Source organism: Papilio polytes, unplaced genomic scaffold, assembly GCF_000836215.1.
Source record: "Papilio polytes unplaced genomic scaffold, Ppol_1.0 DF821733.1, whole genome shotgun sequence".
In the NCBI taxonomy this organism is placed as follows: Eukaryota; Metazoa; Arthropoda; class Insecta; order Lepidoptera; family Papilionidae; genus Papilio; species Papilio polytes.
This window is the reverse complement of record NW_013527471.1, coordinates 38495-52724: the sequence shown is the minus strand read 5'-3', so window position 1 is coordinate 52724 and position 14230 is coordinate 38495. Positions and strand designations below refer to the sequence as shown.

The window sequence follows — 14230 nt, the reverse complement described above, 5'->3', positions numbered from 1 at the left end:
GGCTGACAGCGGCGCGGAACGGGACTCCAAAGACGCACGCTGCTCGTTCACTATACTTACGAATTCCTAGAAAATATATAAATATATCATACTAATAGTATAAATGCGAAAGTTGGATGTTTTTTAAGTTTGTAGCCTAAACAGCTAAACGGATTTCGATGAAATTCGGTATAGATGTAGAGAATAGTCTGAAAGAAAACATAGGCTAGGCACTTTTGTTTTCTTTTAATTCCAGGCAAACGGTCCTAAAGAAATGCATGTCTTTGATATAAGAAGTATAAAACATACAAAATCAGTATCACAAAATAATAATTAAGTATAGACAGTAATTTATATTTTTTACAGCTTTTTTATTTTTTTCTATCACCCACAATGCGTTGAATTGATTTTGCCAAACGTAACTCGTAACTCTTGTGGACAATTCGAAACTAAACGAAACAAAATAGTGATATTGTCGTCTAGAAATAACAATAGAAAAGACAAGTTGTTACTTTTACTAAATAATCAAACACAAACCTTGCTTTCATCGATAAACTTCTGCGCGGCCATGGTTATAAACCTGATGTCGGCCTGGTGCGCGATCACATCCGAAACGAACTCGCGCACCTCCTCGCTGTGCGCCGGCAAGTTGTCCAAGTTGGATAAAGCTGCTTCCTTATCCTCCAAGTTACGGTAAGCACCGTCCATCCACGACTCAAAGGTGTTCAGTTCATTCCTGCAAAGATAGTTACATTTGAAATCCTGCTTGAAGGACCAACGATACGATGTAACTAATTCGCAGGATCAATTTCAATCTTGTTTCTACTTTATCCAGCAATAAACTAATTCATGACAAGTAAAGTATAAAATATAGTAATTTACGTGAATTTTCCGAGCTCATCTCTTGCGGCAGCAAGTCTTCTCAGCATCTTGTCGCATCGTTCCGTACATCTGTCGAATCTCTGCTTCAGTTGACGCACTCCTCGTTCAAGAGCTGCCACCTAGAACATTTCATATCTTAGTACAAGTGTTCAAATAACCATCAAAATTTGAGAGATCAAATGAGATTTACCTCATGTGGAGCCAAAACATCACCTCCGGACACAAGAAGCTGTTTAGCTTGGTCCGCGCAAGCTGAGACTTGGCGCTGATGGCTTTCTAAATCGTCCTTAATCAGCTGCAATTATACAAAAATGTTAACCACTAATCAATTCGTAAATTCAATTGATTTTAGGTTCCACAAACACACCTTCAACACATTAATCTGGTTTCGGAGTTCGTCCATGTTCTCTTTGACTGGTTCTTGGTTAGCCAACCTCTCTTCAACCATCGCGATCCATTCCAGCAACTTGGACAATGTATCATCACAAAGCCTGTACTTCTCCTCCACCGCTTGCTGAACATATAAAAAAATCAATTACAATTTGTTTATAAAATCACCCGTCTCGAAGGACCATTGACAGGTACTTCTATAGCTACTTGGCTATCTTACAATGCGACTATCTATATTGCGGTCAGTCTGTACATAACTACTACTAACAAATCTAAAGTGCATTACAGTGACTAAATAAAAAATTCGACATAAACTTAGATTAGGAAATACAGATCGAAAAGACAAAGAACCTGCAAGAAGCGTATACAAATACGTTGAGGCGAAGATCGATCTATGAAGGAAGACGACATAGAGGCGATAACAGCGTTGATGACAAAACACAACCTGTCACATTGTTGCGTCAGACACGTGCAATAAAGCGATCCATGCAAGCTGTGAGCAAACGCCAGTTAACACGTACAATGCGAACACGAATCGTAGCATTCAACGTGTTAACTCATTGACATTTGAAGAACAAAGAAAGCACCATTTGTAATGAATGATTTATATTAATTAACGTTAATTGTTATCAATAGTATAGAAAAACAATACCTTTTAGAAATCTGAAACTTGGAAAAAACAACTTTGAAAGTTTGATACAGTTAGGAAAGTGAGTGTTTGAATGTACATAAATCGTATTGTAAAATTTACATTTAATTTATATGAAATGAGATATCATTTCATTTTATAATGTAATGTAATAAATGAAATGAAATCTCATTCAGACGAGTATTTACAAATACTTATATGAATCAGAAATACTACCTTATGTGTGTGTTGATTATGTTTTACCGTTTCGTGATAATTGTGAAGCGAGCCTTAACATTCATGCATTCCAAATATTAGTCCAAGGAATGAGTATTTTGGACTAAATTGAAAATAAAAGAATATGAAAATTTAAATACCAGCTGTCATATTTCACTGGTTTTAAATGATTTAAGCAAACAATAAAGCGAATCGGGTATCATAGCCCGGTCTATTGGATTCTTAGCACAATATGAATGGTGTTAGATATTTGGCGAAACGTAGATGGTTCGTATCGTCGTTAATATGATCCGTCAAAGGCAAGCATTCACGATATAGCTCAAAAGGGCTCTTTAGCATCGCAGGCAACGGCTGGAAATAAAAAACAACATACATCGAGCCTTATTACTAATGTGTAAAGGCGCATTTTCTATTACAATTGTCAGTTTTCAATTTTTTTTTAATTCAACACGTTTTATGCCCAATTTTTGTATCAAATTAACTCGCCACGTAAGTCGGCAATAAACGTGTTAATAAATAACTTATTTTTTTTTAGTTTCAAATATTGAAATTAATAAAATATTCAATAGAAAACTGATAATTGTATTAACAATTTAACCAAAACTTAAGCAACTAAGGACAACACAAGACAATGTATTTTCACTACTTAAAATAATTTTGTTCAGTCTATTTCTGTATGCTACTGTAACAAAATCTATTGTATATTGTGATTTTAAATTGTGTCATGCTGTATTTAAAAATGTATATAATTTTACAATTACAGGGTGTTCAAATGTGCTTTACATAGCTACTAAGATGTAACATAAAATCGTCTTTTGTAAAAGGTAATTGAAGTTTTTGCGTCTATGTAATGATTGTAATGTAATTTATAGAAACTGTAACCATACTAATATGTCTACAACCCCAGATTGTCTGCGACACTGTTCTGATGTGCCATGCCATTCTAGCCAGGCTTAAGTTTAGATAGACAGTCTAAAAGTGGCGAAAAAGGAAACAAAAGCGACACCATTGCTTTAAGCACGAAGTAAATACAAGACAACTTACCCTTGTTTCTGCTGGCAGTAACAGTCCTTTCTTTAGTGCTTTGACTAAATCGATACTTGTCCCTTTCTGTGGATCGGTTATAAGCCTGCCTTCGACTGGATTTATTAATTGTTGTTCAATCGCTTGAGTCAATGGCCAAATCTTTCCTGTCTCTGGTTCCTTCACAACAGTGCTAGATGGATCTACAATACCTTGATGGATTGCTTCGCCTAATGTAAGTCTCTTTCTATCTATTACACTCGTCGTTATAAATGGATCGTTCAAAGCGCCTGTCGTCGGATTGTAGATACCGAAGTTCAATGTTTCAATCAAAGTAAAGCTCTTTTTGGGTGTCATAAGCAGGCCACTTTCGATTGCAGCAGACAAAGTGTTAAGTTTAGATGTCTCCGTATCTAATATGTTACCCTTTTCTGCGTCCATGAGGCCTTTACGGAACGCTTCTGGTAATTTCACCAGTCTCTTTTTGAGATTATCCTTAATCAGCGCAGTGTCTGAATCGATGTAACCCAAAGTAGCTGCATCCTTTACTGTTAAAACTTCCTTGGAATGTGGATCAGTAAATCGAGCTGTAGTCAGATTGAGATGGCCGTTTTCTAACGCTTGCTCAAACGTAAGAGGTTCCCTAACGTAAACTATTAAGCCGTTTTCGAAAGCAAAACATAATGTACGAGACCTGCCAGTTTGTGTGTCGAAGGAGCCTTTAAGATTTGTGTCAATGATACCTTCAGTAATACCTAATTGTAATGGAATGTATTTGTTTTTATGAGGATCTTTAATTAACGCTGTTTTTGGATCAATGAATTCATATTTTATTGCTTCATCTAACGTGAACTCTCTGAGTACCGGCTCATTTAAGGCCGAGGAATCAGTTACGTAACGTCTAGTAATAGTTTGTGACGTTAAAGGTTGGTTCACAGTGACGAGGAGTCCTTTATCGAACGCTATATCTAAGCTATAAGTTTTCTTTGCTTTTGTATCTAGAACCCTACCTTTAGTAACGTCCACGTCTCCGTGTTGTATCGCAGCAAGCAGTGGTTTAAATTTATTTGTGAAACTGTCTTTTACGACCGTCAATTCAGGATTAATAAGATTGATTTCAATAGCCTTGTTTATATCTACAAACTCGTTTGTGTTCGGGTCGACAATTTTACCATTGTCTGCTCTGAATAATCCATTTCTAATAATTTCCTCGAGACTAAGATGTTTTTTCGAATTTACGATAAGTCCACGATGTTTAGCGTCTAGTAAATTAATTTGGTTTCCGTTTGGTAGAATATAAACACTGTTATTGTCATCAATGATACCTGTTTGTATGGCTTCAGTTAGTTTAATGTATTTACTTGATGGAATGTTTTTAACGAGGGACATTTCTGGATTAACAAGTTCCTCAGATATAGCCGTTTTAAGTGTAATTTTTCTTTCCGTAACGGGATGGACAAATACTAATTCTGTTATATTATACATATTCATGGCTAATGTTTCGTATAAGCTGAATCCAGCACTTTCGATGTCAACGATGAGACCTAAGCTCATAGCCTCAGATAATGGTATTTGTACGTCAGAACCCGGTTCAATGAATTTTCCGCTTCGTCTATCGACGATTTCACTACGACAACAATCCGCTAATGTTAAAGGTTTTTCAGATTTCTTATCGAAATAACAAAGATATTTTGAACTTATTATTGATCGTCTTATTGCCTCGTGTAAAGTAATTTTACGACTTGTTGCTGGATCGATGAATTTACCAGTACTATCGTCATACAAGCCCTGATGTAATGCTCTTTGAAGACTAATTGGAGCCTTGCTATCAACTAGTAGACCTATTTCGAATGCTTTACGTAAACTAATTTCCTCATTCTCGTTATTGATATTTCTAATCTTGCCAGTTTTGTTGTCAATGACTCCAGTTTCCATAGATTCGGTTAAAGTGATCTTATCCCATTTACCTAACCTGTTGTCCTGTATGTGCACTGAATGGGGATCAATAAGACTCATTTTAATTGCTTCAGCTAAAGTATACTTCTTACCGCTTTGAGGGTCCATAAACAGTCCTGTTATATCATTGTACACACCTTTCTCAAGCGCTTCGATCAGAGACAATGGCTTTCTAACTTCAACTAAAATACCTCTTTCGAACGCTTCACGGAAATCTACTCTTTCATCGCCAAGCATGATACTACCCGTTCTTCCATCCACGATACCTTTATCAACAGCGAATTCGAATGGTATGACTTTGCCACCTATGTGTACTAGTGTTGATTGAGGATCTAACATACGCTTTTTAATTGCCCTATCTGTTGGTATTTTGTCTTTCAATTGGGGATGTAAAAATTTACCAGTCTTAGCATCATAGAAACCTTTGAATACCGCCTCTGGTAAACTAAGTTTACGTTTCGCAGGGACAATTAAACCGCGTTCTGAAGCATCGGTTAGTGATATCTTATCGCCTTGTATTGGATCCCTAACTTTACCTTCCTTTGAATCTATAATACCTACTTTAATAGCATGAGATAATGTAATTATTTCTCCGGATCCAGAGTCCCTAACTGTCAACGCCTCCGGATTGATGTTACCTATCTTTATAGCGTCATCTAGTGTCATTGTAACGTTATTTATAGTTAAAAGACCTGTATCTGGATCGTAATAACCTTGAACTAACCCTTCTTGTAACGTCATTGGCTTTTTATCACTTAACAGATAACCTTTTTCACATGCATCTTTAAGATTGGAAACAGGGCTGGTCATTATACCTTCTTTCAAATCTAACAGACCAGATGTAACAGCTTGTTTAAATGGAATAACCGCTTCAGACTTATCATCCTTAATTTTTACGTCAGATGGATCAACTAGACTTGTCTCTATAGCTTCCTTTACGGTGACTATTTGACCTGACTTCGGATTTAATATTTTCCCGGTGTCCGGAGAGTAATAACCTAATTCTATAATATCGAACAATGAGAACGTTACATCTTTAGTTGTGATAAGGCCCTTTCTCAAAGCATCGTCTAATGGAATGTCTTTACCAGTCTTTTTATCTTTATATTTACCAGTCTCGGGATCTACTAGTTTACTATCAAGAGCTTCAGAAAGTGGAATGAATTTTTCTAAAGCAGTATCCTTAATTTCAGATATTGTTGGATGGACAATGTTCCTATCAACAGCGTCTTCTACAGAAACTAATTGTTCAGTGACTGCGTCCTTTATTTTACCCGATATCGGTTCGTACATGTCGTTTACGATAGCTGCTTCTATAGATATAGGTCGTCGAGTAATAGTTATTATTCCGCGTTGTATAGCAATGGACACTTCAATCGTTTCGCGAGTTTCTATAATAGTTATAACGCCTTCATGTATCTCAACGATTCCCCGATCAATTGCATCTGATAATGTTACACTTTCATTCGAACGAGGCAATTTTATTAACAAAGATTCATGATCGATTAAGCATTTTTCGACGGCTTCGCCAATTGGAACTAATTTACCTGTATTAATATCTTTGATCTCACCAGTTTTTGGATTGTATAAACCTTTTTCAAAAGCAGTTTCTATTGTTATTTGCTCTGTAACCGAAACGTCTTCAGGCTGTTCAACTATCCAACCTATTTGAACGCATTCCCAAAACGACACGCGCTTACCTGTTTTGGGATTTACCATGTGACCTGTAGTCTTGTCAATAATATGCCTAGATAGTGCTTCATCGAAAGGTACGTAACTATCAGATTTGGAACCTAAATCTTTAACTAAAATGGATTCCGGATCGAAAATGTGTAAACCGTAAACAAGTTCTTCAAAACTAAGTTTACTTCCAGTTTCCGGATTTAAAAATACTTGTTTTTCTATATCATAAACTCCCATTTCGGAAAGTTCCTCAGGAGTTAACTTTTGTGAAATCGCAATACTATATTTTGGTTTAGATTCTCTAACAATAACACAATTCTTGGATATTACGTCTACCGGAGTAAACCTACTAATTTGTTCCTGTTCTAATGAATCTTGTACTGTAAGTGGAGACTCGACACCATTTATTATAATTCTACACACTTTAGGCTCTATTTTACTTTCCATAATAGCGTCAATTAAAGGAATGTTTTCGTAAAGAACTTTTACTTGTTCGGGTTTAACCTTCGTTACATTTTGTTCTGTAATTTCATCCAAATCCCTAAGCGGCTGTTTTTCAGCGTCGATAAACGAAGCAGAGGTGGTTTTTGTATCTTTTTGTGTATGGATTACTTTTTCCGCGCCTAATAATTCGTTTTCTTTAGTCTTAGTTACCTGAGGAACACTAGATAAAGCGTCTTGCCCTATTTTATTATTTTCGCTCACTTCTTGTCCCTTTGTTTTTTGATCGATTTCGGGTTTTTGAGATAGACTCGTTTCTGATACATTGGAACTTATTTTATTGCTGTCTTTATCGTCAGAAGTAACTGCATTTTTAACAACATCAATCAATTTAGCGGCCGCTAGAACAGGCGCTCCAACAACAGCTATTATGCCGATTTGAGCTGCCTGACTGATAGTCATAGATTTTCCAGTTTTATCTTTAAATTGACCTGTTTTTTGATCCACAATACCTTTATCAATGGCTTCTTGTAAGGTCATTTCTTTACCTGTAATTGGTTCTAAAAATTTAACTGATTCCGTAGAAACAGTACCTCGATCTACTGCGGTTGCAATGTCTTCAGCCGACCCGGTAGAAAGGGAAATGATGGTCTTTGTTTTGGGGTCATATATTATTCCTGTCGCTACTTCTAGAGTTTGATCATATTTGTTCAAATCGGTCACATCAGTTATTTTGACACTTTCCTCGTTTTCTTTGTTTTTATCTTCTTGGTCAGGACCGACAGGTTTATCAAGTTGTAAAGGTTTCGCTTCATCATCTTCTATTATTTCTTCTATTATTACCTTATCGACTTGATCTTCGTTCCTATCATCGAAAGAATCTTTATAGACTTTTGAAGATACGCTTACTGTGCTAGTAACCGTTGAGGTAGACGATTGTTTTTGGCTCATTTCAATTGTTGTGACTTTAGTAACCGATGTTACATCGGTGCTGATGCGCTCACTAATTTGCTCAGTTGGAAGGCTAGTTGAAACAGTTCTACTAATTACGGTAAAATCTTTAGTAGTTGGCAATTCTGTGATAGTAGTAGGTTGACCCTTAGTAACTTTTTCATGACTCTCGAAAGTAACAGAGATTTTATCACCTTCAGATTTCTTCCTTTCTTCTGATATCACAATGTCATTTTTGCTTGAAACTTGTGCTTTTGCATCTTCTTTACCACGCAAGTCATCTTGAGTAGTCTTTATCACTTCATGTGGAACAGTATCATGTTTTGTTGGTTCCTTAATTGCTTGCTTCACAGGTTTATCTAAATTCAAACCAGGTTCATTTGCTTTCTTTTCTTCTTTCCCAGGTGTTACTTCATACCTTATTGTGGATTTTTCTTCGTTTAACTTCGCTACTTCTTGTTCTAAGAAATTCTTAGAGGAATCCATGAGGCTTGACTTTTCGTTCGATGAAGTCTTATTTGAATTTGGTTGATCTTCAGATTTTTTCGAAAGCTTTGGCTTTACATCGTTCAATTGACTAATAATTTGATCTTCTTTAAGAGGAATAGTTTCGCTTTGTGTAACTTGTACAGCAATTTTATCCTTAGACCCTTTATTTTCAAGATTATCTTTGTCGGGCACGATTTGTTTAGATATGATCAAATCGTCTTCTTTCTTTTTATCTTTTCCAGATATTGATTTTGCAGCCTCTGTTGGAATCATATCTTTTTCTATCTTTCGTTTGGGTGATATAACTTGACTTGTGACTGCCTTCGCTCCTTGTACAACTGCCATCCCAGCTAACACTGGCGCTGCGACAACAGCCAATAATCCCATCTTAGCTGCTTTTTTAATATCTAGCGATCTACCAGTGCTGGGTTCTTTAACCTTTCCGCTCTTGCTGTCCAGAACACCCGTATGTAGAGCTTCTTGAAGAGTTATGGGTTTATCTGTACCAATTTTATATATCACAGAATCAGGATTTATTACTTTCTTTTCAAGAGCTTCTTTGAACGTCATTACTTTATTCGGAGATTCCGGATCCCTGAATTTTTGAGTTTTTTCATCAAATAAAAGTTCAAACGCCTCATTGAGATCGAGCATCTCCAAATCTTTAGTTTTGCTCGCTAATTCGGTCAAAGACTGAACTTCAGTACTTAATAAACCACTGTTAACTGCTTCAGTAACAGTAACTGTTTCTCCCGTTTTAGGATCTGTAAAGGTACCTTTTTCTAAATCTATGTATCCCAACATAATAGCATCATTGAAACTAATATTAGTATCAGTAGTAATGAAATGTTCTTTATTTGTTTGTTCATCTCTTACTATACCTTTTCTTCGCGCTTCCTCCATGGAAATAACTTCTCCTGTGTTTGTATTCTGTACTTCATTAGCGCTTAGCAATACGTAATCTGCAAGAAGCTCTACCATTTTAGTTGTAACTGTATGCTGTGATGTAAACGTTTCTGTGATAGTGGTTACAATTCCAGTTGTGTCTAATATTTCAGGATTAAGTTTGATAGCCAACAACCCCTTTGCCATTGCTTCGTCTACAGTGATAACTTCCTTTGTAATTGGATTGGTGAAAGTATATTTAGAGAGATCAACGTAACCTTTTGCAATCGCATCCTTAAGTGGAATTGTATTAGATGATTGTGGGTAAGGAATTCCCATTAATAAATCTTTCTCAATTGCTTCATCTAGGGGAATTATTTCACCAGTAAGGGGATGTTTCATTTGACCTTTTGTAGGGTTGATTATTCCGCGTTTTATTGCAACTGCAAGAGTCATTCCTGCTAAAGGTATTTTTTCTAAGGGTTTGTCTTTAACTTCCGGGAAGATATCTGCATTAACGGCTGATACCAAGTCCAAAACACCTCTATTTGTTTTTACAATATTTTTATCCGTATCGATTACATTTCTTTCAATTGCTTCTTCAAGGGTAATAAGCTTGCCCGGCGCTACTTGCACCGCAGATAAAGGATCAATTATATCACAAATAATAGCTTCTCGAAGAGTCAAAAGACTACCTGTTTCAGGATGTATAATTTTTTTCGTATTATCATCCCATAACCCTTGTTCCATTAACTCGGTTATAGATAAACTTTTAGCAATAGGAATTAATACTTCATCTTGACATTCTTCATCTAATATACCTCTCTTGATGGCTTCTTTAATTGAATAGGAATACCCATGAATAGGATCCATTATTTTTCCTTTATTTTGTTCAACAAGTCCTATTTCTATTGCCGTTTTAAGCGTGATTGGCATACCATTCTTGTCTTTATACAGCTTAACAGAATCTAGAATATCAGCTGTACTCTCGTCTATTAATCCTTTCTCAAGAGCTATTGAGGGGGTAATAACCCGTTTTCTAAGTTTAGACAATACAATTGGCTTTGAATCCAAAGTTTCACTAGCATTTTCTTTTACGGTTTTAATTTTATACTTAGGTGTTTTATTTAAAGCTTTCTCATCAATTTCTATAACATCTTCTTTACTGGCCGACTTTAATGTCTTTGCAGGTAGGAATTGTTTGGAGACTGTGTCAGCTAACAAACTATTCTGTATTGATTCTACTGTTATAAATCCTTCTGACACAGCAGCACCAACAGACATAGGTTTTTGTGTTCCTGATGTAGTTTTATTCGATTCGGATATTTTCTCTTTTTCTAAAAATGATTTATCTGGGGAACCATCTTTCAGCGAATCTCTGTATTTCATGTATGTAGAAGGGTCAACCAAACCTCTATCATATGCTTCTTGGATAGACAAAGTTTCACCACTTTTAGGGTCTAATATTGTAGTTGTAACAATTTGTGATACGGTAGTAGTCGTTGTCATTGAAGTTGTTTGTGTTTTTTCTTGTACATTTTGATCAATTACTCCACGTTCGTAAATTTCTCGATCACTTAATAAATCAACTCTTGGAGTTGGTGACACAGATTTATCTTTAAGAGAATCTTCATATTTCTTATATGTCGAATCATCAACAAGTCCTCTTTCATACGCTACTTCCATGGGCACATCTTCACCTGTTTTAGGATCTCTTACCATTGTATTCTTTACAACTTGAATCACTTTAGAAGCCGCAACTAATGGAGCTCCAACAACGGCAATAAGACCAATTTTGGTCGCATCAGCTAAGGTAATTTTTTTACCAGACATATCTTTATATTCTCCAGTTCGTTTGTTAATTATTCCCTTTTCAGTTGCTTGTTTTAGAGAAATCCTTTGTCCACTATTTGGATCTAAAACTTTCACAGAATTTGTCGGAACTAAACCTCGATCCACTGCTTCTAGAATGTTTTCTGATATTCCCGACGTAGTGGAAATAGTAAGGGCGGTTGCAGGATCAAATATGACGCCGGGTATAACTTGTACTGGCTCTAGTACCGATTGTTCTTCTGTATCTACACTTTGTCCTGGTTCAGATATTTCCATTTTGTCTGGCATGCCAGCCATAGAGGTTATTGTTATGACTTTATGAACCGATGTAGATTGAGTAATTTGTGTTAGAATAATAAATTTACGCTCAATGGCCTCTTTCATAGTTATGATTTCTGTTAAGTATTTATAACGACCTGTAGAATCAAGGATATGCAAGGTGAGTGCTTTATGCAACGTGAGTTCTTTTTTGGTTTTAGGGTCAATTACTTTAGCGGATTCTGGATTTATAATATTAAGTTTTAAGGCTTCCTCTAAGTCCAGAACTCTATCGGTACCAGGAATAACAAAAACACCTGTGGAAGGATCAAAAAGTTTTTGCTGAATTGCTTCTTTTAATGACCAACCACCATTAGGTAACTCTATCGTATTCTTTTTGATAGTAAGAGAAGTGACTGTAGGTTCTATAGATGTAGATTTAGATGTAACTGTTTTAATTTCGTGTGTTATACCTTGATGAGGCTGGAAAGTTGTCCTTACATGTTCCGGGCTTTTAATAGTTTCTGGCTTAGCATCATTTTGCAATTTGCTTTCCGGACTTGGAGGAAGATCTTTAATAAATGATTTCTTTGTAATTTTCAACTCTACAACTTGACCGGGGACTAAATCTTTTTTGCTAACACGATCAGAAAGTCGTGTAACACGGGGTTCGTTCTTTTCTACGCCTAACAAACCCTCGTCGAGTGCCTGTTGTATAGGAAAGACAGTTCCTGTTGTGGGATCTGTAAAAGTTTGAGTATTTTCGTCTATAAGGCCACGTTGAATAGCTTCAGTGAATGTAACAGAAGAGTCAGACCTTTGAGATGTGTTTGTATTAGTTACCGTTACGTATCGTTTGACAGTTTTTGTAACTGTTTGTAGTGTCAGAGTAATATTAAGAAGTGAATTTAGTAAAGCGGCACCCTCCGGTGTAATCATATTAATTTCTACAGCTTTATTGAAAGGTATTGGTTTCTTAGTTGTAACATCAAGTAAATTACCAGTTTTAGGGTCTAAAATGTTTTTGAAAACCGCGTCTAACACAGAAAGTTCCTTATCTTTTTCGAAAACGCCTATTTTACGATTAAACATCTCTAAAACTTCAGGACGAATTATTGACACTTTAGTGCAATCTTCGAGGTAAACAAAATCACCGCTTTCGGATTTGAGGAAGGTTTCGCCGTTAACATATTTTAAATTACCCTTACTTAAGGCAGTATTGAATGAAACGAATTCGCCGGTTTTGGGATCCCTAAATCCGTCGATGTCAAAGATAGATCTTTGTGAAACAGAGGTGATAAGACCACGGTCTACTGCTTCGGGTATAGTACAAAGTTCACCTGTTAAATTGTCGCGGAATTTGTTGTCAGGTAAAATGATGCGAGCTCCTAAAGCTTCAGACAACGTTAAAAGTTGTCCCGTAGTCGTGTTAGATATACAATTTACATTGTCACTATCGAGAACTCCCGCGGAAATAGCTTCTAATATGTTTAGAGGTGCTCTATTAGCAGGAGACAGTATTTTACCATCATTTGTCATTAAATTATTATCACAGACATCTTTAAGAGTCATAGGTTTAGAGATATAACGTTTACTGGCAGCGTCTTTGAAACTGAACTTCTCTTTCGTTACATTATGAATGTATTTCGAATGTATCGTGTTGATAATATTTCTTTCTATAGCTTCAGCAAGCGTTATTTTGGTGTCATTTTTATGATCAACTATTTCCCTGAATTCGGTATTAATTAATTCGTTTCGAATGGCAACATCTAACTGGAATCTATCGCCCGAATTCCTGTCCAATATCCAACCATTATTATCTACTAAATCTTGACTAATCGCATCGCTAAGAGACAAAGCGCTTGATTTAATTTTGATAATCTCATTGTATATTAGGAAGCCGCGTTGGTACGCTTCAGCTATCGTGATGTAAGTACCATTTGGTAGTCTGTAAAGGCCTCTTTGTAAATCTACCTGACCCTGATTTAACGCGTCCGAAATACTCATTCCTTGTGTAGTACTCTTCTCGCCTTCGACAGTTACCTTTATTCTCTTTTCTGCTGGATCTGACAGGCCTTGTTCAGCATCGTAGAGTTCTCTTTGAATAGCTTCTAAAAGAGTTACTTCATTTCCGTCTTCAGTCATGCCACAAGGTCCTGTTAGCCTCGCAGCTAGTTTAGGGTCTATGAGACCTTCTTGTGCGGCTTGTTCTATTGTCATTGTCTGTCTTGTTTCGGGCGACGACAGAAGTCTTCCCGTGCGAACATCAAGGATTCTCATACTGATCGCTTGACCGACTGTCAGAATTTCTCTGGTTTCAGGGTGAATAATACCCCGTGACTCTATTATATTTGGTCCTTCGTACATTTTGTGCACCCGTTTGAGCTTTCTAACATCGGGTCTCTCTTCTTCTGTTATAATTGTTTTTGTGGAGTAATTAGGCGAACTTAATTTGCCATTGGCCATTGATTTTACTGGTCCTTGACCGTCGAATTCCGTCGAATGTGAGGTTTTCACATATCTGTTTTAAGGAAACAAGCAAATTGAAATATACCAGAACAAATAACTAACTATAAGATTCATACAACGTAGGAA

General features: G+C 36.3%; 1 protein-coding gene across 1 annotated transcript in view; it reads right to left on the bottom strand.

Moving 5' to 3' along the window:
• The window catches only part of LOC106108196, an 84553-nt gene that overhangs the window by 46261 nt on the left and 24062 nt on the right, over positions 1 to 14230 (bottom strand). Inside the window, 6 exon segments of the mRNA XM_013289294.1 lie at positions 4 to 66; positions 517 to 715; positions 862 to 980; positions 1052 to 1156; positions 1229 to 1375; positions 3161 to 14156. Of these exon segments, the coding sequence (XP_013144748.1) occupies positions 4 to 66; positions 517 to 715; positions 862 to 980; positions 1052 to 1156; positions 1229 to 1375; positions 3161 to 14156 (11629 nt within the window).